Source organism: Plectropomus leopardus, chromosome 23, assembly GCF_008729295.1.
Source record: "Plectropomus leopardus isolate mb chromosome 23, YSFRI_Pleo_2.0, whole genome shotgun sequence".
In the NCBI taxonomy this organism is placed as follows: Eukaryota; Metazoa; Chordata; class Actinopteri; order Perciformes; family Serranidae; genus Plectropomus; species Plectropomus leopardus.
The window spans coordinates 9,191,429-9,216,771 of NC_056485.1; the positions used below are offsets into that span (position 1 = coordinate 9,191,429).

The 25,343-nt window shown below is 40.8% G+C and overlaps 1 protein-coding gene across 2 annotated transcripts in view; it reads left to right on the plus strand.

Moving 5' to 3' along the window:
• Positions 1-25,343, plus strand: part of LOC121961924 (ADAMTS-like protein 1) — a 105,803-nt gene that overhangs the window by 53,247 nt on the left and 27,213 nt on the right. Inside the window, exons 1-4 of one of the 2 annotated variants that reach the window (XM_042512037.1) lie at positions 14,200-14,282; positions 17,406-17,533; positions 23,817-23,862; positions 24,213-24,449. In XM_042512037.1, coding sequence (XP_042367971.1) covers positions 14,229-14,282; positions 17,406-17,533; positions 23,817-23,862; positions 24,213-24,449 — 465 coding nt within the window. In that variant the 5' untranslated portion in view covers positions 14,200-14,228. Of the gene's footprint in view, positions 1-14,199; positions 14,283-17,405; positions 17,534-23,816; positions 23,863-24,212; positions 24,450-25,343 lie in introns of those variants that run through there. The other variant, XM_042512036.1, reaches the window with a different exon arrangement.

Below are 25,343 nucleotides of genomic sequence, written 5' to 3' on the forward strand. Positions count from 1 at the left end.
TGTTGTACCTCCCATGGACTTTGTGTGTGTGCGTGTGTGTGTGTGTGTGTGTGTGTGTGTGTGTGTGTGCTCAAGGCAACTGGGAATTGAAACTGATATTTGGAGCTCAGAGATTTGTGCTTATTTTGCAAGAGTTTTTGTAGAAACCCTGCTCCTGCAGTACATTATTAATGAATATTTATTGGTCTGTGATTCTAATTGAATTTCCTTTGGAGGAAGTGTTCTCTGGGCTTGCCTAAGCACAAATGTGAGCACATTTTTAAAATTAGTGGTCAAACTGTTAGGCTTAAATGTAATGTTTTCTTATCATACTATATATTATTGTCTTTGGGCACATGGGGCTACTGTTTTTTCTATATATTCCATATTATCATAGGGAAAAATGTAGTTCTATGTGACCAAAGACTACATTTTTAGGATATATAAGAGAACAAATTATTTGGTAGCTGTGAACAAGTTAAATATCAAAAATAGGGATGGGAATTGAACAGATTGTATTGATGCCAGGTCAATGATCAATCCTGTATTATTATAACATAGGATGTTTACTTGTGAACGGACATGCTTGTCAGGTGGGAATCAGTGCTGAGTGTCAAATATTCCTGGAATTTAAGTGAAAGGATGTTCCACCCTTACTTGAAATGACCATTTTACAGACTATACTATTTTCCTCTCCCCCATAACTGCTTCTTGCAAGTTTTCAGCAACGTAGACACATGAGTTTGACGCAGTGGCATGTCCAGACATCTTTTAGTGGGGTGGCCCAAGAGGGACACTGACTTATGCAGGGGTGGCATGAAGTACAAGCGCTGCTGCGGGCACATGCAGTGGCATAGCATTAATTTAACAATTTTGTCTCCATTAACCATCTACCATCTACCATCTACATTAATGACTAACATTCCAGTGTCTGACTGACTGACTGTCCAGCTTACTAATTAAGAAATAAAAGTCAATAGTGTTGGTTGGCAGTCTCACAGCATCTGAGGCACTATGATTGTAACTTAAAAACATTTTCTTTATTATGTTAAACATTGCCTTAGGGCACAAAACATGAATAAAATGTTTTAAGAACGGCCTTCCAACTTGTTGAGCGTCTTTTGAGGTGAGTTTTAAAAGGACCTGTAATTTTGTCTGTCAGACACAAGATGCTGCTCTTGAGCTGTAAAAGCTGCAACAGAAAATATTCCAGGTGTTGAAAAGCTGGTGTGTCTGCTTTCTCTCTTTTTTTAATGATAGTGCTGTTACTCATAATTGATTTAGTTTGACAGATTTTTTCTGTCTCATTTTGCAAATCTGCCCAGCAGCAGAGCATTTTCTCTGTATGTATCCCTTTTCCTCATTCTTGTACTTTGAAATAAACAGTCAAAGAAAAGTATTCTAGCCCCTGAAAATTGTCCCAATTATGGGTGAAGGTAGATGAAGTAATGCTGGGTGTCATTATAGGCAGCATGCTCATGAAATTTCTTTTCCTCTCCTTTCCTGCTGTTGAGTTTTATTGTCTGAGCAGCCGCTGCCTGTATAATAGTCCACCAGTAACACCTCACTGGTAGGGAGTTCACTACAGTAGCATATTTAGACAGCTGTAAGCCCAAAAGCTCCTGTGAAAACAGGGTAAAGGGGTTTTTATGTGGGAGCAGGATGGGATGGGGGTGCACTGATCCATTGCAGCTCTCTTCCTGTGCGGTTACTCTTCAGTCATGCATCCAAATGTTTCCTCTCCCTCTCCATCACCTGGGCAAGCTTTGGCTTGAAGCTAACCTTAAAGGAGGACACATGAGGTTTCTTTTCACGAGCGTGAGCTTTGGTGATTTTGTTTGGTAAACTGTGAAAGAGTAACTAGATGTGATTTCAGTGTTTCAACAGAACTATAAAGGAACATAGCCCAAGGTGTGAGTTTTGCAATATAAACTTTTCTCAAAGTGTATTTAGGGAAATGATGTATTACTTGGCATGCTGATACACGCAGTCTAGATATTACATGCAGTCACTAATGGTTTCTCATCTCCCTCACATTCATTTTCTCTCTCTCTGTGTCTCTAGCTCTCATTCTTACACAAACATACACATTGCCCACAATGCTCTCAGATACAGGCTCCCATGATGAGCAGCAACCTATCATCGTTGCACAAGTCCTGTAACGCACAGACTTCCAGACACGCAAAATGTGTGTCTTTATGTGCTGTGCCCAGTCATCATGTAAGCTGCATCATAAAACTGCTCACTTAACAGCAGTTTTAAACCTTCATCAACTGATTTGACTGAATTTTGGGCAACTTGGGGGGCAGCAGAATCAAGTTGTAAACACAAAATTGACATGCTATTATCTTTTAATTGGATTAAGTGAATTTGTTACTTGTTAGGCGTTTACACAGATATAGAGCAACATTATTATTCATTTGGACTTGTGTTTCTGACCTCCTGAATCCAACTTTCACACTCATTTTAGCTATCTCCATAATCTCCTGTGGGAAATATGTGGCTCTAACGCTGTTAAATGTCTACTATTTTTTACCAGCTAGTAGCTAACTTAATTTCCCACTTTCTTCACCAGCTAGTAGCTAACTTTGTTGCCACTTAAAAGGATACTCTGCTATTTTTCAACCATCTTTGTATCATAATGTGTGTAAGAAACATTTTTTAATTTACCGTTTAACACAAGATTGTTACCAGTCGGCTGCCATATTGTCTTTTGGACGAGCAAAAACCAGTCGCTGTTCAACTTGTATTACCTCAGCCAGCAGTGGGAGCATTTAGTGGTCAAGTGCGGCACATTGCATGCTGGTAATTGTAAGTTTTCTTTCTCTTGAGCAAAAGAGAATGACACAGTCCCTTTTCTCCATTTTTCTCTGGTAATATAGCACTAGTTTTAGAAGTACTTTCATCTTCCACTGCACAGACAGAAAAAACAACTATCCAACAGTGAAATACAAATAGGCAGGTAGTATATAGTTTGTAGGGGTTTCTTTTCTCTTGAAAATAGCTGCCTGCTGCAGCCAATAACACCAGCATTAGAGTGGTGAAGGTGCGGGCTAGAAAACCACAACAATGATCTACAAGATGCTGAAACTGAGTTGGAGCTTTCACTAAAAACCAGAATTATTTGCCTCATGATTTTGCAAGAGAAAGAATCAGGTTGTCTCAAAAGTCAGTAGGATTCATCCACTGGGGACCACAAATGTCTCTGCAAAATGTTATGGTAATCCCTCCAATAGGTATATCAGTGTGGAACAAAGTGGTGGACTGACTGACTGACAAACAGATGATATAATATTGATTATAGCTGCTTTAAACATGACATCACACCAAGGATGTAAATAAAGTGAAAAGTCACAATGTAATGTGACTACTGTGTCATGCTACTTCTTAGTGAAGACAAACATCAATGATTTCCCGACGCAGCTTTCTGTACAGCATTCACTGGTCCTCCTCTTCAGTTGGCGAGGACACCGCTCCTGTTTCGCCTCTGGTTATACGCAGAGCAGTGATGTCAGCTATTTTCGTTTGTCATTATCTTGTGGTCATACTTCTTGGATTCTGCGTTTCTTGAAACTTGGCATTGTGTTGCTACAACAGCCTCATGTCCTGTTTTTTTGAGGGTTTTTTTCCATGGCAAAGAGTAGCTTTAAAGCTCCTCTTCACTGTCGGGCAGGAGTTTGAGGGGAAATTTGGAGGGAAGGATGGGTATTTTTTTGAGTCGTGTTTATCTTGAGGCTTTGGTGAAAAACCATAATATGTGTCCCGTGGGCCATATTTCCTTGTTGACCTACTAGCGAGTGCCTTGTATTTGATATGCCAGTGGTTTTGGAAAAGGAGGGCAGGACGGCGGGCGTGTGAGTGCTCTTTTCCATATAGATCTGGGATCTGCTCAATGGGTTTCGACAGGCCACGCTGAAATGCTATCCAGTAAATTTTACATAAGACGGATGGAAAGAGAAAAGATGACTTGATGGAGTGACAGTCTTGAAAAGAGAGAAAACACAGATGAAATGGAAGTGTGTATGGTTTAAATGAGTCACGATATGTGCTCTTTTTCCACTCTTTCATGTTCAAGATGTCATTCAGTATGTCTGTCATTCACGTTCTTGTCTTTGTGTGCCAATAAAAAGAAGTGAAGTCAGCCAAATTAAATGATGCTCACTTTATGATACATCCATCTAACTTCACACATCCTAGTGCATAAATGATGTCATCCTCCCCCTGCCTTTTTGCAGTTTGGTTGCATCTTCTTCGTGTTTCTCAGCTGATTACAGAAGCATATGGGTGAGGAATGCTTGATTGCAGAGCTGCGCTGTGGCAAGCTGATGGATTGTTTCCTTTCTTGAAATGTGGGTGCTGCAGGACAAAGCCCAGTCAACGTGTTGAAGTGTGGCTGCTTGAAAGAGCTGTCAGCACTCACAGCACCATGGCAAGTTATGGACAGAGAGGTGAATTGCATAAGAACTTGTTATGTCATTTCTCAGTCCTATGGGTCAAAAAGATTTTGCACTTGTGAAATGATGTTCAGAGATTATTTTAAATCCTCTGGTTTTAATCTTGGTAAACCTGTGGAAAAACATTTTTTAGACTGTTTTTAGCCCTAAGAAATAAATAAAATTTCAGTAAAATTTGTGCACACATTTCATCAGTTTGTGATTCATCAGTTTTCATTCGTTTTTGTAGGTCCTGCTTTAAGAAACCATGATGCTGAACAAAACACTGAAAATGCATCTTTCATACCAGTTGGTTCATGTCCAACATTTTCTCATTTTCTTAAAAAAAAAGAACAAACAAAAGCACTGTAACATCATTAACTACTACATTAGCACCACTAGCCGCACTGACACTACTAATGGTGTTAACCATGAGAACTAGGGTGAAACCAGAGAGTGGGCACAATGTTTTCGTAGCAACACTGTTGGGTCAGGATGGCATTACCAGTGCTAATTGCCAAATAAATGGCACCACTCGTTACCTTGCACCTGACCCTGGTAAAGTGACGAGTTGCAAAATTAACCTATGGACCAAAGTGCTCCAACAGTCAAAAATATTCTCTGCAACTGTTGACATCCCTAATCCACAGGCTTTAAAATTGTGGACATTTTTGTGATCCTTGTGATTAGAACAATCAGCAACAAGGAGTAGAAAACACTTTAAACTTTGTACCTTATATTAGAGCAATAATGATAAAAGCCAACCTGGTTTGGCCTACATCAGGAAAAGAGTAATTGTTTGAGCAGTGTTTTGCTGAAAACCTAATAGCACACATAATAAAAGATCCAGCGAATTTCTGTGTTTCTCAAAGGGAATTAGAACAATGTGCTCGAGGTGTCATCCATTTTTCTTTAATCATTTCCATATTTGTAGGTCAGGCACAGGTCATAACAAGGAACTGAAGTACACACGCCCCTTTACTTTCCTTGTTATTGCATCATTATTTAACCAAGTGAAAAATGTCAGATTTCAGAGGATGCTCCAAGGGTTAAAGCCTCCTTTGACCACCTTTATCATATTACTATCACTTTCTCTGATCGTCTCAGAGCCAAAGACAACACACAATACATTTTCCGACAAATGAAAAACACATGTTACTGATGTGACTCGATTTTGGGGGTTAAAAACTGAAACCTTAGCTGCGTGTAGCACATACAAGAGATCAGACACGTCTTTTTGTGGCTACAAAAGCTTCAACTCTCTTTGAGTGTAAATACTCTACTCTCACACATCATGAATAATAAGCTGCTGAGACAAACCAGTTGCCTTTTTTATTTGGAGTCGCTGTTTGGTGTCTCTGCCCGAAAAATTGCTGTTGAACTGTTGTGTCTCGTTTTGCAATTATGAAAGAGGTTAACGAGAGCGCCTGTTTCATGTCTGCAGTTCAAGAAGACCTGTTTTACAGCTTTGAACTGCATTTTTCTTAACTCTCCTGACATGAATGCAGTAATTAGTCAGGATGTTGGGTCTGTGTCTCTTGGCATTGTCATTTTTACTTAATTAGCTGTTTGCTTCAAGCGCATGATTACAACATTTTCCATGTTTATGAGTATTTATCTAGGTTTTCCATTTCATGCACGTTTTTGCACTTTTATCCTTACCATTTTCTCCTTCCTCCCACTAACTATATGCATTTTGACATGACCGTGGATGTCATATTTACAGTTCTGCAATCCTGATGGAGCCTATTGCAGCCAAAAATCTTTGGTTTCACAGCGTTGATTACCACAAACGGCTGCAATATGTCTTCATCATAACGCACAATTTCCCAGACAGCCGCCTGAACAAGGCAGTGTTCGTACTCGTCAGAAGTCCCAGAAAGCAGATCTAAATAGCTTGTAGCAAAGAGAACTTGGTCATCCTTTTAAGCACGGGATTAAGTTATCAAACTTCTTAACAAAGAAAAACATAAGGCCATGTTCAGATGAGCCAGAGAGCTGTCCTAACCTGTTCATAGTTGTTAAAAGGACGGGCTTGGTCATAATCCAAACTTTGATTGCTGTCACAGTGGCTGAACTGTTCAGTCATTACTCCACCAATCAGAAGTGCTGCCTACTCAAGAGCTTTGAGCTGTGACAAGTTTTAGTCCCTGTCGAGATCAGCGCAATTCCTGCTCCTCGAATATATTGTGCTAGTAGTGCATTTATAAAACGGTCTGTAAAAGGGGAATATTAATGTCTCCATTGTTCTCCAGATGTTTTTGATCGGGAAAAAACAATGTCCATAAGCAATGAATTAATTCTCAACTTTATAGCATCAGTTAAAACAGATCAAGCTGTTAATGACTGATATTCATGTTTACTGATTACAAGTCCCACATGTTCGAACTGCTACCGCCACTGACATGAAGCAGTGTGTCACCAGATAGAAGCGCAGTTCAAGCGCTACTAACTTTAGGGTAATTTATTTTGAAATGCATGAGGAAACCAAAACAAATTAGTCACTCAGACAGGAAGGAGTTTAGGGGGAAAAGGGATGACATGGCCAAGATGTGTGTTGAATGTGAACGGCCCCAGATGGAGCTGTGATGTCCTCTGTTCAGTTTCACAGGATTAGGAGAGAGATGATATGAATGCATTGCTCATTTAGCAGTGTTAACTCTGGACAGGAAGTAAAATGTTAATTTTATGTAATAGATAATTCAATACAAAAAAATGTGTCAATTTCTTTTACCAGCTAGTTGCTCACTCACTGCTGTTGCAAGGCAGGTTGTGAAAAGAGGGTTTATAGAGCCTGTTGATAATTCTCTGTGGGTTCATCGCCGTGAGCGAACCCTTTGACCTAGAAATTAGTCATGAACTCCACTGTTATCATGAAAATATTGATTATAGCTGCTTTAAAGTCAGCTAATTTTGTTGATTTGTGTTTGAGTTTTCTTAAAATGAAGTACAGTTCCAGAAAAAAAAGTTCTGAAAAGCTATAATATCCAGATGATATGGCAATATGGTCTCCATTGTGAAGCACAAGGGATCAGTCAAGCTTGATGCTGGCTAGAAGTCCATAAATAAGCCATGGTGCTTAGTGTCTGCCCAGATCTGGATGCGGGTCCCACGCTCCCTGTTTCCTTCCAGCCCACCTTGGCGGGCCAGTTTAACCGACTCCAGCGGCTTTACATAGCTAATTTATACCCATCCCCTCCTGTCATTCCCTCTTTAAAACGCCACAGTGGCCGTGGTTGGGTTAAAGAGAGAGGCATTGGGGGGGGGGTGTTGGTGGAGTGGGACCGTGATGGAGTTAGCCTTTGCAATCACCAGAAAGCTGCTAAAACATATGAGCTCTCCTGGATGTGCTAATGGGAAAAACTCGGTGCCGAGAACGTATGAACGCAGTTTCAGGAAGCAGTAAATGTCACTGCTGATTCTTAATTACGTGCCCCATTCCTTCTCTGCGCTGTGGGAGTTTTAGAGGCTTATTCTGTTCAGATCAGATTGTGGTTACTGGCTTATTCAAAATGTCACTATAAAGAGGAAAGTAAATTATTATAAAATATTGTGTCCTGACTATATTTTTGGTTCAGTGATAAAAAGAACAGATGTCTCTTTGCTGGAATGAACCCCTTCCTTATCAAGAAGTAATTCAGATACATATTACTGATTGCATTGCTTTACAGTATACTGATGGAATAGTTAACTTGGCTGTTTGGGTATCGCAATGTCCATTTGTTGATCAGTTGGTCCACCACATTGGTCCACACCGCAAATCTTAACAAGTGCTGGATGGATTTTCATGAATTTTTATTACATTCATTGGCAAAATATGAGGCCAAACAAGGTAATAATCAACTCTATCTATTTATTTTAGTCATAACACATGAAGACATGATATACCTTTTAAACTTTTATAGATAGATGATGAATAACTTATTATTTTCTTCAGGGTTTCCGCTTGTGGTCCACAAAGCAAAAGGGGCTAAACATGGACTGATGGTGGGCGAGTCATGCAGTTGCTCCAACTGCAGCTATACTTGTGTTAGCATGCTGTTGGTAGCATCTAGCTCAAAACACCACTATGCTGAGTACTGAACAGCTTCACAGAGCTGGTATTGTTGCTTTAGATTCATAAACTTGATAAAGAAGCAAACATTACTGAGCACATACAAACCTCCTTATCAAATATCATTTATTTACAGGTAATTTTTTATTGATTTGCCATAGATTGCAGCTGTTGTTGACCTTGCAGTATATTATTTGTACAGTTTAGCATATGTAAAAAGATATATATTCATTTCAAATGTTTAAACTACCATCTTGAAGCCATCCAACACAACCTCACCTGATGTTCCGGGGCTTTGCAAGCTGACAAGAGCTTATTATGCAGCTGCTATTCTGAGAAACAAATCACTTCATTTTCATTCATGCTGTAAAAAGTTCTGGGACCAATATCCAGGCAGAACAAATGTCTTCCTCTGCGGAGCTGCAGGGAGTTACAGTCAGAAGGTTTGCTGGACTGGATGCCAGCAGAGATAGGTCAGTTAAAAGCCAAGTTGGCGTTTGTCTTTCCCTTGAGCACTTTAAATGGCCTTGCTTGCAGCAATGTTCTTCCCCCACCTCAACCATGACTGCACTATCCTCAGAAGAGGTGTTTATGTCTCTGTAAATCTGTCATCTTCATATTACCACTAAATACTGAAACCAAATATTGTTTGTATCACTTGTAGACCCCAAATTTCAATTAACCACCATCCTTCAATATTAAATATTAAATAATGGTAAATAATCAGGATAAAGTAGGTAGTAAAAAGAAAAAAGAAGAAAATGATAAATGCTAAAGGCAAAGAAAAATAGAGAAAATACTGTTATGTTTTAGCGGAAATACTGCTTACTTTTTAGTTTCTGTTTAGCTGCTCACCTCCCATCTGGCTTGAATTGGATTTAGCTGATTGTCAGGGAATTACATCTTTATTTTAATCTTCTGGTTTTTGGGGGGACGGGGAAGTGTGGCTGACTTTCAGCTGCAGGTCGTAAAATCACTGTCCTGGTAAAACATTTTATACTGTGGCCCAGAAAGCTTTTTAAACAATGGCTTTGGTGTAAATCATGCCTGGAGCACATACGCAGTTTGTGGGGGTGGTGGGAGGCTACCATTTATCCCGCCTGAATCATTTAAGTCCCCTCGTGGGAAACAAGGGCTTGGGGTTCTTGAGTGTAGCTTAATGTTGTTCCCTGGTAACTTTAGCTTAATTTGTCTCTCTTTCTGAGAACTCTTGGCTTGTTAACTTAGGTCACCACCTCGTAATATGGCAATCTTTTAATTTGACCCTTTATTTGTCCGCAGAGGAGTAGAGGAAAGGATCAGTTAAACTTTTGCTGCTTGGAAAGCCTACTTGGTGACCTTTTACAAGACCTAAAAACACTGGCAGTTTACATTTATACGTTATTTTGCATGAGAGAGCTTTTCTAGTGTAATTTTACCCAACAGTGAGTGATGATAGAAGCTGCATTGGTATGTTTTGCTTCAGTTTTCATGGTTGCAGAGATATTTATGGGTTGGTTTTCCATCATAATGTCAAAAAGTAAAAGCAGATTTAATATAAATCTTCAAATAATTAATTCACTTTGTTGTAGTTATATGAATGTTGTCAGCTTTTAACAAGAAACTATTATTTTGGGGAAACCAGAAAGGTCTTAGAAATAATAGGCAAAGTGACTGTGGTAATTTAGAGCTGTGGTACAACTTCCCTACATCATAGTCTTAAATTGAGGGCTAGTATCTTATTATGTGAGTAGTGTTGTTCAATGCATGTTTGGTCTTTATGTTTTGGACAGTAACCTCACATCCTGTATAAATAAATCAGCTCAACAGGGAACCCTTGAGTTCTTGATGCCTCTTGTGGTACAATGTGGGCCTTTCTGCCTTCTAAAGGTAGTTGCAATCACCTAGTTCAGGGCTGTAAGAGTTAAAAAAAAATGTCTAAAGTATAATTTATATAACTATTTATGCTGTGTACATTGTATTATTATTATTACTATTATTAGTACTGAGGTTATTATTATTATTTCAATTAAGGGAAATGGCTGTCCAAGGGATAAGGTTTAGGATAGCCGATTGCTATGATGAAGACAGTAATGTCATCAAAAAAAGTCATATGGAGTGAAAAACATAAACAGCGAATAAATTATGCAGTAACTTATCACATTAATACTTAATGTAAACATTTTTCATTGTAATGATGATCATAAACACTCATAGCAAGCCAACCAATCCAAAATATATTTTATCTTAATAGATATTAATGCAAAACCTTTACCGTATGTAAGGATTCCTTCAGTAACTTTATTTCAAATTTAAAATGTGGGTCTGTTACCCAGAAAAATACCTTAAATTGTTCTGTTCAGAGTTTTTTAGTCAGTCAGTCAGTCAGTCAGTCAGTCAGTCATTTTCTGTAACCGCTTGTCCTCGTAAGGGTCGCGGGGGGGCTGGAGCCAATCCCAGCTGTCATCGGGCGGAAGGCGGGGTACACCCTGGACAGTTCGCCAGACTATCGCAGGGCCGACACATATAGACGAACAACCATACACACTCACAGTCACGCCTAGTCATCAATTAACCTGAGCTGCATGTCTTTGGACTGTGGGAGGAAGCCGTAGACCCCGGAGAGAACCCACGCGGACACGGGGAGAACATGCAAACTCCACACAGAAGGGCCCCCCGCCCGGACCGAATCCCGGTTGGAACGGGGTTCGGTCCGGGCGGGGCAACAGTGCTAACCACAAAGCCAGCGCTCACAGTGATGAGTGTTTACTGTATAAATATCATGATAAAGAGGACACTGTACAAGAGCGCTCACAACAAGAATCATTTAATAATCACTATAAGAAGAATCTATAAAACATCACCCTCAGCCTAAAATTTGCAATAAACATGTTAGAAATTTAGCTCACTAGCAGTTGTGCTACCTTCTTACCCTGTAAGAATTTACAACTCCTGATTCTGTCATGTGATGCCACTGGTCCCAAAAGACTTGTTCCCATAGACTTACATTAGGAAAGAGATGTCTGTAATGCCATTGACACATTTTTTTAGCCTCACAGCCCTTACGAAATAATTCATTTTAACATTGGTTTTATTCCATTCAGTCCAGTAACAATTGAAAAGTTTAGAAGAGCCACAAGATTCAATCATTTTATCCCCATTTAAATTACAGGAGCACTAAACTGCTAATTTGGGCCGAGTGATTTGGAAGCAACAATGATCATCCAGGTAATTTCATACCACGGAAATAGCTTTTTTGGCTTCATGTGCCACTGAGCAACATTCATAGGAATGAACAGAGACCTGCCTTGAATGCTGCATCCTGGTCTCTTAATACATCTATGCCCATTCCTTGTAGGTTGCAGCGATCACTTGTGCAGTAAGGTGTTAGCCTTATGTGCATGCAGGGGTTAGCCTATTATTTTGAGTGCACTTGATTTCATATTTTCTTACTTTATTTTACTTCCAAATAAAGTGGTTTTGCTAATCTAGATAAACTATTGACTTGTTTACAATCTGTCTGACTGCCCTGTTCCTCTTTCTTGCCCTGCTGAACTTTGTTGAAGTGGTTTTGCCCTGTTCCTACATTGTAACAGTCACTTTAGGGAGTGCACTGTTATCAAAACTGATTGAAATAATGGCAAGATCTACAAAAATAGTGTGTGTGAGTACCTGCGTCTGGACAATCAGTTCCCCAAATCTTCTGAACCACTTGCATGCCTCCCTCATGCAACTTAATATCCAAGGCTACCCTTGTTTAAAATAACAATGCACTATATCGTTCTTTCTCACCTCATCGTCTTCATGGATTATTGTTTAAACTGTGTGAGGAGACACCTCCAGCAGTGTTGTGGTAGAGAACTGGCTCCAAGCGAGTGTCAGTCAAACACATTAATTTCCTCCTTGGGTGTTTGGTTTTTAAAACTCTGGGCAAATCATCGATGCCACAGTTTATTTTCTGTAGTCATACATTTGCAAATATGAGAAGGATTTCTTCTGAAAGCAAATATCAGAAGGTTATGGATTAAGGGTGCAAAGGGTATAATTTCTGCGGAGGCCCGTAAAAGTGTGCATGTCTGCGTCCCTTCCCCGCTGGCATCACAAAGTACACCGGTGTTAAGTGGATAGTTGAGTGCGTGTGTGTGTATAATTCCCCAATTCACAGAATGTAAAGACATCCCCCCCACTACCAAGTCAAACAAGCCAAGTCCCATACTGTCAGCAGCAAGTTAAGACTTCAAGACTGGTTTGCCGTGTATAATTCAAGTATAAAAAGTGTGCAGGTTAAGTGTTGAGACATCCGCTCTGATGTTGTGATTAGGGTTGCTGAGTATTTGCTCTGGGGTGCAGCACATTCCTTGCAACCTTAATTGATACCAATTATGTGGTTTTTGATTTGGTGTTTGATTGGGAGGTAGGTTTGAAGTCTTGATTTGAAGGGCACAGAGTTGTTATTGTCTTTGGAACGTCAGGGTTGAATGCCTGAATGATAGCCTGCTACCTTAGTCACATCAAGGGGCACCAGTGGGTTGGCACCAGCTTTGACGGCCCTATATGTTTTTCTGTTTCAGCTTTGTTTTGCCATTTAAAAAGCTATAACTGGAAAGTTACTCAGTGTATAGTATATTCCCTCTGCGCCAAGAGCTGTCCATCTCATTGGTTGTTTTTCTCCAAAACCAGAGGTATTGTCCCTCCAGGGGACACCTGGCTTGTTCCCCACCTCCACAGTGCAAATGTTCTCTGGCTTAAACTGCCAGATGTTATGAAAGGCTCTATTGAAGTAGACCTTTAGCTCATAAAGAAACAGGAAAAAAAGTCACCACGTCTGAAAAGTCTATCCTGATAGCTTCAGTGACCAGACTATGTCATCTGATTTACACGGGGAGCTCACATGTAATTCCTTGTAAAGCAAAACACACAGTCAGGAGCCGGACATGAAGTCATGTGCTCACTAATACACTATGTCTCAGTTTTGCTAGGATGTATGGAGTCAGCATATCTGTGCACGCTTTTCCTGAAGGTAATCATGAAACGACACTGTCAAACCCACATCCAAAACATGCAAGCAGATTAGCTTGCTCAGTATGACTGAAATTCTTTGACATTTCCAAAACAGAGTGCTGGCAGTAGATGTAGGAAAGCAGTCCAAAGCTAAAAAGAAATGAGAAACAGCGGCGTGAGCAAAATAAAACGAGAGAAAGGGCAAGCAGAAAGGAAAAAAAGAGGAGTTTAAGAGGCAGAAATCTGAGATATCGGACCAAGAAATGGAAAGAATCAAAGGGGGAAGAAAATTGGTTTACAATTGTTGTCTGTCTGCCATTATTCCTACTCTATGACTGCCACACACACACACGCACGCACGCACACACACACACACACACACACACAAATGTGTGAAGTTGTGAAGTTGCAGCTGGCCCAGCTCCTTGTTTGAACTAGCACGCTTGACTGAGGCCCATTTATTGATTGGCCAGTGTGCCAGACCTGAAGGGCTCGTGGGGCTCCGACCCCCCCCCCCCGATGACTCCCCCCACATCCATGCACCATGCATTGCACACAAAAAACACACACACACACACACACACACACACACACACACTCCCAGTCCTCCTTCCCTCCCCTTCCCCAAGTTACTCCTGAGGAAGAACGGGAGCAAGTCAGAGAGGAGACGGCAGGCAAGCAGGACACACAGAGTGGCCCTGAGAGCAGGGCATCACACACTTTTACTCACAAATAAACACACACTCAGAGCTACAGTGATTGACACACACACTTCAGAAGGCATGGAGCAAGATTTTTTATCTTGCAAGCTACTGGTGACAGCTCTTCTTATCCTGGTACTGTAATGTTTACTTTTTTCTTAATTTTTATCCTGGAAAACTTAATTTTGATTAGTGATGTTTTTGTCTTTTGTCGTTACTCCCCTTGTCATGTGCAGTAAAGCATTTTGAAAGCATGCCTTTTAACAGATTGCTTTGCTGTGTAAAAGTGTGTATGCATGTACAATTTGTATTTTAGGATTGTCTGCAGTAGAAATGCACTCTTCAGAAACTGAAGTCCGTTCAGCAGCAGCTTTAACAAGGTGTGACCTGACTTGTCTTATTTACTCCTGCTGAAATGGCCTCATTTGTGTTTTTGATCAGAGTCACAAAAGCTGACTTGTCATGCACGCACAGGTCAGCAAACTGTTTTGTAGGAAGGTAAGGACTCCCTGTTACATTACAGTGGCTGCCCCGCTTGTGGCAGGATGGTGAGCATGGTGCCGTGCGGCGTGGAGCACACAGCAAGGGATTCAGCAGATGTGCAAATATCGTATGTCTTGCCGACTGAAAAGGCCATCGTGTGTATATTGACACAGTCTGCAAAAAAAAAAAAAAAAAGCACCAGAGTCAGGTTTCTTTCCTCTCTCGAGGACTTTTCCATCTTCAAGGAAAATGTCCTCAGTCCCAGCTGCTGACAGGTGACTTAAATAGAATCTGTCCATCAGAATAATGTATAATATGGAGATCACTGGTCTTTTATCATATGCTCATTTCCTCTTTTCCACTTGATGTGAAAACATTGGATGGGTGACAGCCACTGGGCCTCTGCAGACATATGTTTGCTCTCTTTTATTCATAATGTACATGCTTTGTTGTGGAAATGCTATGGTGAAAATAAAACTCTGGAGGAATCAGAGGTGGGACTTGCAGAGATGTAGGGTTAGGAAGGCTCTAAGTGGATATCTGAGCCTTTTGATTATTGGATCCAAATCCCAGCAGGACAGCCGTCCGACTAGCGGAGCCCCATGTTCCTCCGCCTTCATTGAGAACAATAGCAGCACAGTCAGCCAAACAACCTCCTCATCTCCATCCTTTCATCTACTTCCCCTCCTCTTTCCTCACCAGCCTTGTTATGCCTTTCGGCTGTCTTGGCTTTGCAGCACACAGCTCCCAGCCGTAATTGAGTGCAAAATTCACTGATTGCTTTTCAAAGGAGAATTAAGGTGGTGTGCTAACCGGCTGCCCAGAGCGCAGCCTGTGTTTATTTACCGTGGATCCAAACATTGGAATAGTTGGCCTGTGCAGAAAGTAGTGCCGTTTGCCGATGTGTTTGGCCACATGCTCCGTTGGCTGAGTGTTTAGGTTCTCACCGTTCCCCCTCTGCTGTTCCTCAGGCGTCATCAGTACTGACAGCCATTTATATCAGTCCCCACACACTTTTAATAATGCAAACCCACCACTGTGCTCCACAACTTACAGCATGGGTGTTTTTGCTACTGTGACCCAAAGAAAATAATCAAGGCGGTATTATTACCTTGTCTTTGCTTTCCCCTGCATGATCCATTTATCTTTGTAGATGAAGCACAATGCCATGCTGTTAGGGAAAGGGGCCAAAGAGGTCAAAATAACTTGAGTTTTTCCTCTAAAATCCCAACATTGTGTAGCTATTTGTCAGCTTGGTGGGCATAAATCTTTGTAAGAGCAGGTGTTACACATAAAGTTCTTGCCTCTTTCAGGGCAGTTGGGCTTGTTGAGCCTCACATGCATTCCTAATCTGCAGGATTTTTAAGTCACTGTCAAAAACTCTGCAGGATATGCAGGCACAAACTGCCGTCGTGGTGTGAAGATCCTGTGGTGGGAGGCTGTCTGAAGCACACAAAAGCTGCAAAATCTTAAAATAATCTTTCATGGTTTGACAACACAAGAAAGACTGCCTAAGTGTTCAGGTTATTGTGGGAAATGATAATTTTCTCTTATATCCATTTTTCCTTTTCATGGCATTGGAGCCTCTGTTGAATGGCAGATTATTTTGTTGAATATGTTTGCACCTTGAGTCTTTTCAACCACATTCCTGCTGCTGTAGGAGGTGGATGATTTGTCCCAGCGTTAGTTCCAAGTCTATTTTTTTTTAAATTTCCAGGTTTTCATCTATTCAACAGGTACAGAACCACTTGTTGGCAGCTTTTGAGTTAAATACCTCCACTAAGCTAAGCTGTCCTTGTTCTAGATAGCAAAAGCAATCTATTTTCCCTTTCACTTCATCTGAGCACATAATGTAGCTCTCTTAACTTCATTCAGTCAGACCTGCAAAGGGCATTGAGAAGAGCTAGGCTGCTGAGTAAAGCCAAGACAAAGAAACATAACTCATATGGAGCAGTAGATGATCCTCATCAGATGACAGTGCCAGCCTTATAAATAAACACCTTCTTTAGAGCAAGGTGAATCAGTTCAGTCAAATCTAATCTGAAAAATACAAAAAGCCTTGAAGGGCAAAGTGCAATAAAAAGAGCCTAAGATAAAGATGTGGAGAAGATCTTTACTTTTTGGCTGTCACTCTACACCTGAGGTTGTCCTTGCAGTCGTAAAATTCATCTTCTCATAATGTTGACTTTGGATCCAGCAGTAATATCCCTACCTCTGCTGCCAAATACAGCACGATGTAATTAACAGAGAGAGAAATACACAAGTGAAGCCCCGAAGTTTAAGAGAGTCCTAACTTTTCATAATCTAAAGGATGACTCAGACATTTGAAATATGCAAAAGGGGCAAAAGCAGAGAGCTTTTGATTACTTCCCCTTGCGGTCGCTCTCATCCTGGCACATGCACTTGCGTTTTGTTTTCAGCAGCTCCTGGAATTCAGTTCAGGTTCTCAGCTCGCAGTTTTGGCATTTTTGCATGCTTTGCAAGATAATCTTAAATGGAGGAAGCCACAGTTCATGGCTGAGGGATATGCATGCAGGTTGCTTCCATTGCAAAAGGGAGAAAAGATCATAATTAACCCAGTTTTATCCTGTGAATATTTGATGAATCTTGGTAGAAATAAAGACAATATGGCACTGGTCTGAATGAATGAGATAGTAATATTGAAAATGCAAACTGGAAACTACTCAAAGATGTTTGTAATAGATCACTCGTGTACAAACTCTTCTCTTCCTTCCTCATCTCTTCTCAAGCCATGTCTCTTCTCTTGATGTGTAGAGCTCACGGACAGCCCGATCAGAAGAGGACAGAGACACTCTGTGGGACGCCTGGGGCTCATGGAGTGAATGCTCCCGAACCTGCGGAGGAGGCGCCTCATACTCCCTCAGACGATGCCTCAGTTCCAAGTAAGGCCGCCTCTCAACTACTTTTTACCTTGAAGCCTGACATTGTATTTGGCAATACCATGGGTGATGCTTATCAGTGTTTGCCCTTGGATCAGTGTTATATTCAGTGGTGCTGAACTTAGTGAGTTTTATTTTGTGCCACTGGGAGATATTTAGAGCGTCCGCTAACATAAAAAGGGCTTTAAACACATATTTGTACACAGCTGTAGATGAAATTACAAATACTTCCCATACGCAATACGCTGTGACGATTTCCCCTGCATGTAGGGGCAAGTGACATCTAGTGTTTCAATCAATGTTCCTGACTTAACTCTTGACTTTGACAAATAAATATTTGGAGAAGTTACCTTCAAAAAAATGTATCCAAATTATTCTTTTAGATTTTTGAGTGATGACATCAAAACCAAAAATTGTTCAGATTGCCCCGTGTCTCCACTTATCAACCCTGCGTTACCAGTCGCAGAGAAAAAATGACTCAAAATTTTGAGCCACGCAGCACAGCCCCACTGCTAAATGTATAAAGGGTAGATGCTGCACATGTTTTTGCACAGTGCAATATGTACTGCAGTAACTGCAGTAAACTGCAGTATTTCTAGCTCCACCTGTTAGTATCAGATCAGGATGCCATGTACCTCAACAGACAGGTGCAAAAATAACAGGACTGAATGACGTGGTGTGATTGGAACCATTCACAACTTTTTTCAGTGGAAATGCAAAAATAACTGTAATGAAGTGAACTGAACCAAACCAGACTGCTTGGTGGAAACATGCCTTACATCCATTCTAGTGAAGCACAGATTACTTAAGAAGCAAATTACACTTCATCTCAACAATGTCTTCCATAATTATCTTATTAATGTATAAACAATGTATGAATAATTAATTAAAAGGCCCCCTTGACTCTTAACACAAACAGCACAGCACTTCTATACCACACCTCAAATATTCCCAGCAATTCTTCTTTAATGGTAACATATCTAATTGTCTTCTAAAACTTTGAAAAAATGCTTTTATGAGAACCAGAGGCATAAACCTTTGACATTTATGAGTGCAGTTCTCACAGAATGATGCAGTGCAATATGTTTCAAGAGATTCAAGGAGGAGGATATTCTGTCAATTGAATGTGTCTAATATCAAGCTAGAGCCTCACTGACCCTCAGATAAATGGAAACATCACACGGACAATTTGTAAGCGTGTGTTCAAACACTACTCAAGGTAATCTCCCCTTTTAAAGAGCAAAGTCCTGACTGGGGTTGGACTGGTTTCCATTAAAGTGCCATATCATGGCTTTAAGATTCAAGAGTGGGAAGGAGGAGGAGGGAGGGGGAGTCTTTTTCTGTTGCTCACAGCCATTCTGCCAAATAAATCCAGACAGCGTCCCTAATAGTGTGAGTAAATCTCACCAATCGCTCCATTCCCATGGGCTGTAATAGGAGTGCCCAAAATACATCTGACTGTAATGTGACTGTTAAATAGCCCTGAGGGGTCAACCAAGATCACTTACCCATCCACCTCCTAAAACTGTCTAGACGGGCCATAGGAGCCTAAATCTTGAATTCATCAGTGACAATAGGGATCTGATTTTCAATAATGGCCTGTACTTGTTTCTTCACAAATCAAAGCATAAAAATCAGTGTCCGTCGCCAAAGTATATGTCACTTTTAATAACTCTTTTCCGTGATAGAGTTTGGGCTCTGCAAGCAGCGAAGCCACATTGGTTGGATTCCCACTGCTCATCATCTCGGCTTAAGTCTCGGGACAAACTGGAACTTGCACTTTGGACCTCTCGCTCCTTTCATCCTGGTGCCAAAGTCACCTGGTTGGTTTGGCTTCAATCTAACCCTGTGGGCTTCCAGATTAAAGCTCGTGGCCAAGTGTACTGGGAAAAGTGGTCAATTACAAATGAATTTGAGGAACAGGAGAAAAAAATAGGAGAAAGAAGGAATGAGAGGGTATGTTTTCCATAGAAATGTTGTCACATTTATAGACTGGGAAATAGCTGCAGGGTGACTTCACTGCATTCCTCTTTTTTACAGTTCCCCAAATGTATTGCTCTCTCAGTAAAGGTAGCCAGTTAGCTCTGCTGCCAAAGTCACCTCTGTTTCACTGTTTGGGGCTTCAGGGGGAGCTCCAGCAGTGACAGGAGCAGCCAGTGAGATCATAAAACATTACAACTGTCCAAAGACACACTGACAAAACAGGGCACATCATACCTGAGGTCACAACCAAGATGTACTCTAAGTTGCTTCCAGTGTGTCATAACCATGAATCTGTCTGCGCTGGTGCTGGGAAGCCAGGCTAAAATACACAAGTCTGTCAAAACCTCAAATCCAAAGTGCCAGACCCCCCGTGTGCTGCACTGTAAACATTGAGGTCAATGGCTTTTTGAGGAGTTCATTTAATGATATCAGCAGTAGCTATTTTTCTCCGCTTGCCCAGATTTTTTTGGTCAGGCACACCTCAGAATGCTACTGGCTGTAAAAGCAATTGACGTGTTAAGAGGTGTTTGGGGTTTGAGCTCCATGTGGGATGTAGGCAGTGTGTGCATGTGTAGACGTACATGCTCGGGCGAGCATGTTTACAAACTGGTGTGTCCTTTGGCTGTAGCAGTAATGTATGAGGTTCTTGAGGAAATGGTAGGACCCACTCATCCCACCTCACCCTGCTGTTGCGTGGGAACGAGGGAGCAGTAGCTGGGGACCGAGTGGCAGATCAAACGGCGTCATTAAAAAGCACAGCACAAGGCCCCTTGTGTGTGTGTGTGTGTGTGTGTGTGTGTGTGTGTGTGTGTGTGTGTGTGTGTGACTCTTTGGAAAGAGAGGCTGGAAACGGGCCTGCAACACCCTCCAAACCAATACGGCTCCAACTCTCTGACCTTTAAACACACACACACGCACAAGCGTAGGACCGACTGCTAATGCAGAAAAGACTTAGACAACCAAAAGGGCACATGCAAAGTACAGACTAAACACAGATCGCCTGGCCCTCATTAGTTCCACCCACTCAACACACTTCACTTGATCACAATCTCCATTATTAACAACAGCATTTGAAGCAAGTGTGGACATATGGATTGGGTGTCATGGCAAGAGAAAGCACTGCTCCATTTTTTATGAGGCTTGTGGTTGGCAAAAACTTCAGATTACCCTTTTTTGTCATTTATTTTTGTAAAAAGAGGCCAGTCTTGACTTTATTTTGACTTTAAATAATTGAAAGAGTCATGCACCCCATTGATAAGCTTCCATCATCAGGAAATAAAGTCCTGGGCGAAGGTTAGGACCAAGTATAAACGTGTTGCAAATAACTTCTCACCACTGACACTGATTGTTTTTACTCTTTATAGGGTCACTGATTTGCAGAATTTACAGGCAGTGGCATTTAATGACTGTGGCATTTCGGGATTTCACTAAAAGCATGCCATAGCTGTGTTTAAAGTCTATCATTAAATGGTGTGGTAGTTAAAAGTGAATTTTCACCAAAGGAATGACCGTTTAAGTTGCTTTAATTAAGTTGGGCATGGCACCTTGATTATGTCTCCTGCTTTACAGAATCGGGGACCACCTTCTGCGTGGCTTGTGCTGTGCTAAAAAAAAAACAGCTTCTCCGCAAGGCTACTAAGGCCTCGTCGTGCCAGAATCAACAACAACCATCTGTTTATAGATTATGTGGAATCCAAACTCATTGTGGATCCACATTTTAAAATCTAGAAATTCAAAAATCAGGAGAGGCAGAGAAAAAAAAACACATTAAAGGAACTTAATTAAAATGTTCACCTGATGATGGGGGATATAAGCAAAGTTAAGGGATCATCAAAGTTTTCACATTCAACTTTAGAAGGATATGTCTATGCCAACTTTCACTCCATGAAGTGATATTTCACTCAAAACCATCTGATCTAGAAAATCATTTGGATATGTCATCTGGGATCCATGAATGTCTGTACAAATTCCAACATTTTGTTCCAATCCATCTTGTAAATGTGGAGATATTTCATTGGATAAGTAAAAACTTTGACGTGTTGGTGGCACAAGATGAAAAATCAGTTGATCAATATAGCTCTTAGAATTCATCCTCTGGACACAGTGGACAGATGTTCCAAATTTCGTGATGATCTGGGCTAATAGTTGCCAAGACATCTCGCTATGGACATAACGCTGCCTTTAAATGGAACTTGTAAGCTTGAGGTGACGACATGGGAAGTCATGCACATGATATGCTTGGCATTCAAGTGGTTAAGTCATGAGAACACTGCTGTGAGGCAATGGCGTCTATAGAGGCCACTGAGGCTCACAATTTAGCAAGCGGGTAATGTAATTCAGGAATTGTAAAGGCACATTGACAGAGAGAAAAGATGAGGCCACTGGGAATATCATCATTTTCCATATTGTAAAATTATGAAAAAACTCAACAAGACTAAAATTCTAATGTATGGACTTAACAACCACCAAAAAACAAACTCCCATGGCCTCTGCCAGTTCTAAAAATGTCAATAAACACATTTCAACTCATGAACTCGGGAGCTTTTAGAAAACTGCCACTTAGGATATAGTGAATACCGTGAGAGGGTTGCATTCCTATGGATTCTTCTCTTGAACATGGTAAACACAACCCCATTTGAGGGCAGTAAAATATGTTGAACTGACTGAACAACAAAAGAAAGAAGTAGTGTTCTTTTCTGATTTTTTTCCATCCTTCTCAACTTCATGTTACCCTTCTTTGATGGCCTGACTGCTCTCCATTTCCTAAACTGATCAATTGCAGAGCTCACAGCAAGAGACATACTTTAGCCATTACAAACTCAAGTGTATCAATATTATGGCAAAGGTTATAGAGCCCTGGTTGCAATTACTTTCAATACAGCCAGACGAGTTGATGACATGTATATGGACATTATGGGCCAAGCAAATCGGACTGCATATCCAATATTTTAAGAAGTTATTGCTATGAATTTTTCATGGTTACAATAGATTTTAGTTCATTTCTTGTCTGAGCATGAGGTTATTGGCATGCTTAGAGCGTAGTTTTTTACTATGTGCCGTCTTGTGTGTAGTAAACTGATGAGCAAATTCTCCATAGTTGTGTCTTTTGTGTATATTTGGCAGAAAAGAGCAGGGTTATAGTCTGTGAGTTATGTGTTATGTGCTGTTGTCGTTTTTCACTAGCCCATGATGACGCCTCGATGAATCCTTCGTCCCAGCTCTACTTCTGCTTAGTCTCCACTTTGTAGCTTCCAAAGTTAAGAGGAAATGAAAAGGGAAATTCATTTTATTCCCTTTGCCTTTTATCGTTGACTTTATATATTGCTCGTCCCACTGATCCAGATCTTTTCTACCTGTCTCTCGACTCTTTGAAAGTCTCTTGTTTGGGTCCAAGCCCCATGACCTGCTGTTTGGCTTGGCAGAGGGGACTGTCTGGATACGTCACAGGGTCTAATGATCTTGCCATGCCACACACTTCACATCCCCCCCCCTCCGCGCTCTGGAATAATATTGTAAAAATCCTCAAGCTCTCGTTCACTCATGAGTCCAAACTCTGCGATGTTGCCTCCAATCATGATTCCAGATTAGGTAAGGGCTGATGACACTGGAATTCCTCTTAAGTTCCCAAACTCAAAAGAATATCCTTTGATTAGTTTCCACTGGGGTCTTGAATAATTGGCCTATCATAGCCACCATCAATGGTTTATCATCACTCAGCATCAAAGCATAAAGGAATCCTAATTTTTTTCATTAAGTGGTTAGTGGAATAATTTGGGCAAAGACACTACAGATTATCATGCAGAGACTTATGATCCAAACCGCTCCAATCTTTTCAGCAGACACAGCTCGAAGGGCCTTATAGTGTCTGCTTTGCTACTGTATGTGCGGTACTGTCAGCTTATAAGGCAATGATTTGTTTAAATATTTTTTTCCCTCATTTCTGTTACATGTAGGCTATGTTAGATTGACACCAATCATAATTTATCATTTGCTAGGTTGACATAGATACAGGAAACACTTTTTCGCTCCATCATGTCCAAACATATGCCCTTGTCTTTATGAATAATCACACTGTGTGAATAAGACTGTTAATTCATTGCAAACACACCACAGAGCTCATGTTTGTGGGCTGCCACATCATCACAGTAGGATTCCAGTCGCCGCTCAGCAATTCAAAAAATGATAAGAGTCCATGTTTGGAATACCAGCTGCCTCGGGCGAAGATGATTGGTGTGGATTGTGGTTTGTTTCATCAATTACCCCCAAAGCCTGTTAACCCACATGTTCATTCTTTCTCCTGCAGGACCTGCGAAGGGCAGAATATCAAATATCGCACATGCAGTAATGTGGTAAGTTCGACAAACTCGTCTTTATGTAATGGATGTCAACGAAGCTTTCAGGTGGTTTTTATTTAAATGAACTAAGCAAATTGTGTATGAGAACCCAGTGTGGTGGAACTGTGGAAATATGACCATGATTTATGGTTAAGGGGTATAATTTAGTGATCTAGGATCCTGTTGTTTGAGAGAAAGTGAGAAGTTTAATATGATGATCACCATGTTGACATTCAACAGTCACACTCTCAAGCATCCTTTGACCAAGACCTATGGGAAATCTTCTCTTCCCACATACAAATTTACAGTCATGATATGCTTTGCAGTAATTATAAAAACTGACTAAACATTTTTCTTACCGTCAGGATTGCCCTCCAGATGCCGGTGATTTCCGTGCCCAGCAGTGTTCAGCTCATGCAGACGTGCAATACCAGGGTCAGTACCACGAGTGGCTGCCTGTGTACAACGACCCAGACAACCCCTGCGCTCTAAAGTGCAAAGCCAAGGGCTCGGGCCTCGTAGTGGAGCTGGCGCCCAAGGTGCTGGACGGGACACGCTGTTACACTGAATCCTTGGACATGTGTATCAGTGGGGTCTGCCAGGTAGGAGAACGATTCAGTTTGTTTTCAGACATTGAGGAATTCATATGAATTTATTTTGATTTTTTTCTATCACAAGAAGCCAAATAAGACTTGTAGAATCACAACATTGTGGAGACAAAATAGAGAAGTAACATACTACTTTAGCTTTGTGTTTCAGTGTTAGGACATTTGCACAGTTTCGGGGTCTCTAGACTTCTCGGAAACCAATGAATGTGATTTTGATCAGTTGTTATTAAGAAAATCTGGAATGTGTGTCTTCCAGAGTCCCGTCTCATGCGAGTGTGTTGTGAACGGCCACAGGCTTAGATGAAATTGGAGGCAGTCTTTGAGGACAATAGGACAAATATGCAATGCATTTAAAGTATTTATGCAGCTTGATAGATTAAAAGCTTTCAACAAAACAAAAAAAAATCTGATTTAGCAGATACTATCCACTGAGAAAATTAAATTTGAGACATCTTTCATGAGATAATGACATGTTTAGATTTTTATATAAATGAATTTGAAGGATTTACAGTTCAAGATACAAATGGCAGCTAACTAAAACAAACAAACACATATTTTGCCCCAAACTCTAAACCTCAGCTGACCCAAAATCTGCAATTTTGAGAAAATCTTGTCAAATTATGACCATATAAGCATGTAAATGGAAATTTGTGTCAACATAACGATATGTTTACTGGCTCGCAAGTTATGGCATGACAGTGCATTGGGATGCAAGAGCCAAAAAGTAAATAAATCAAAGAAACCTGTAAGCAGTAGGTTGAGTTACAATGCAAACATGCCATCTGCATTACAAATGAATCCCCAATGAGAGTAATATTTGAGATTGGGCTTTTTGATTGACAGTCTAGGAAATAGTTTACGATGCATTTTTTCCCGGTTGAATGAAAT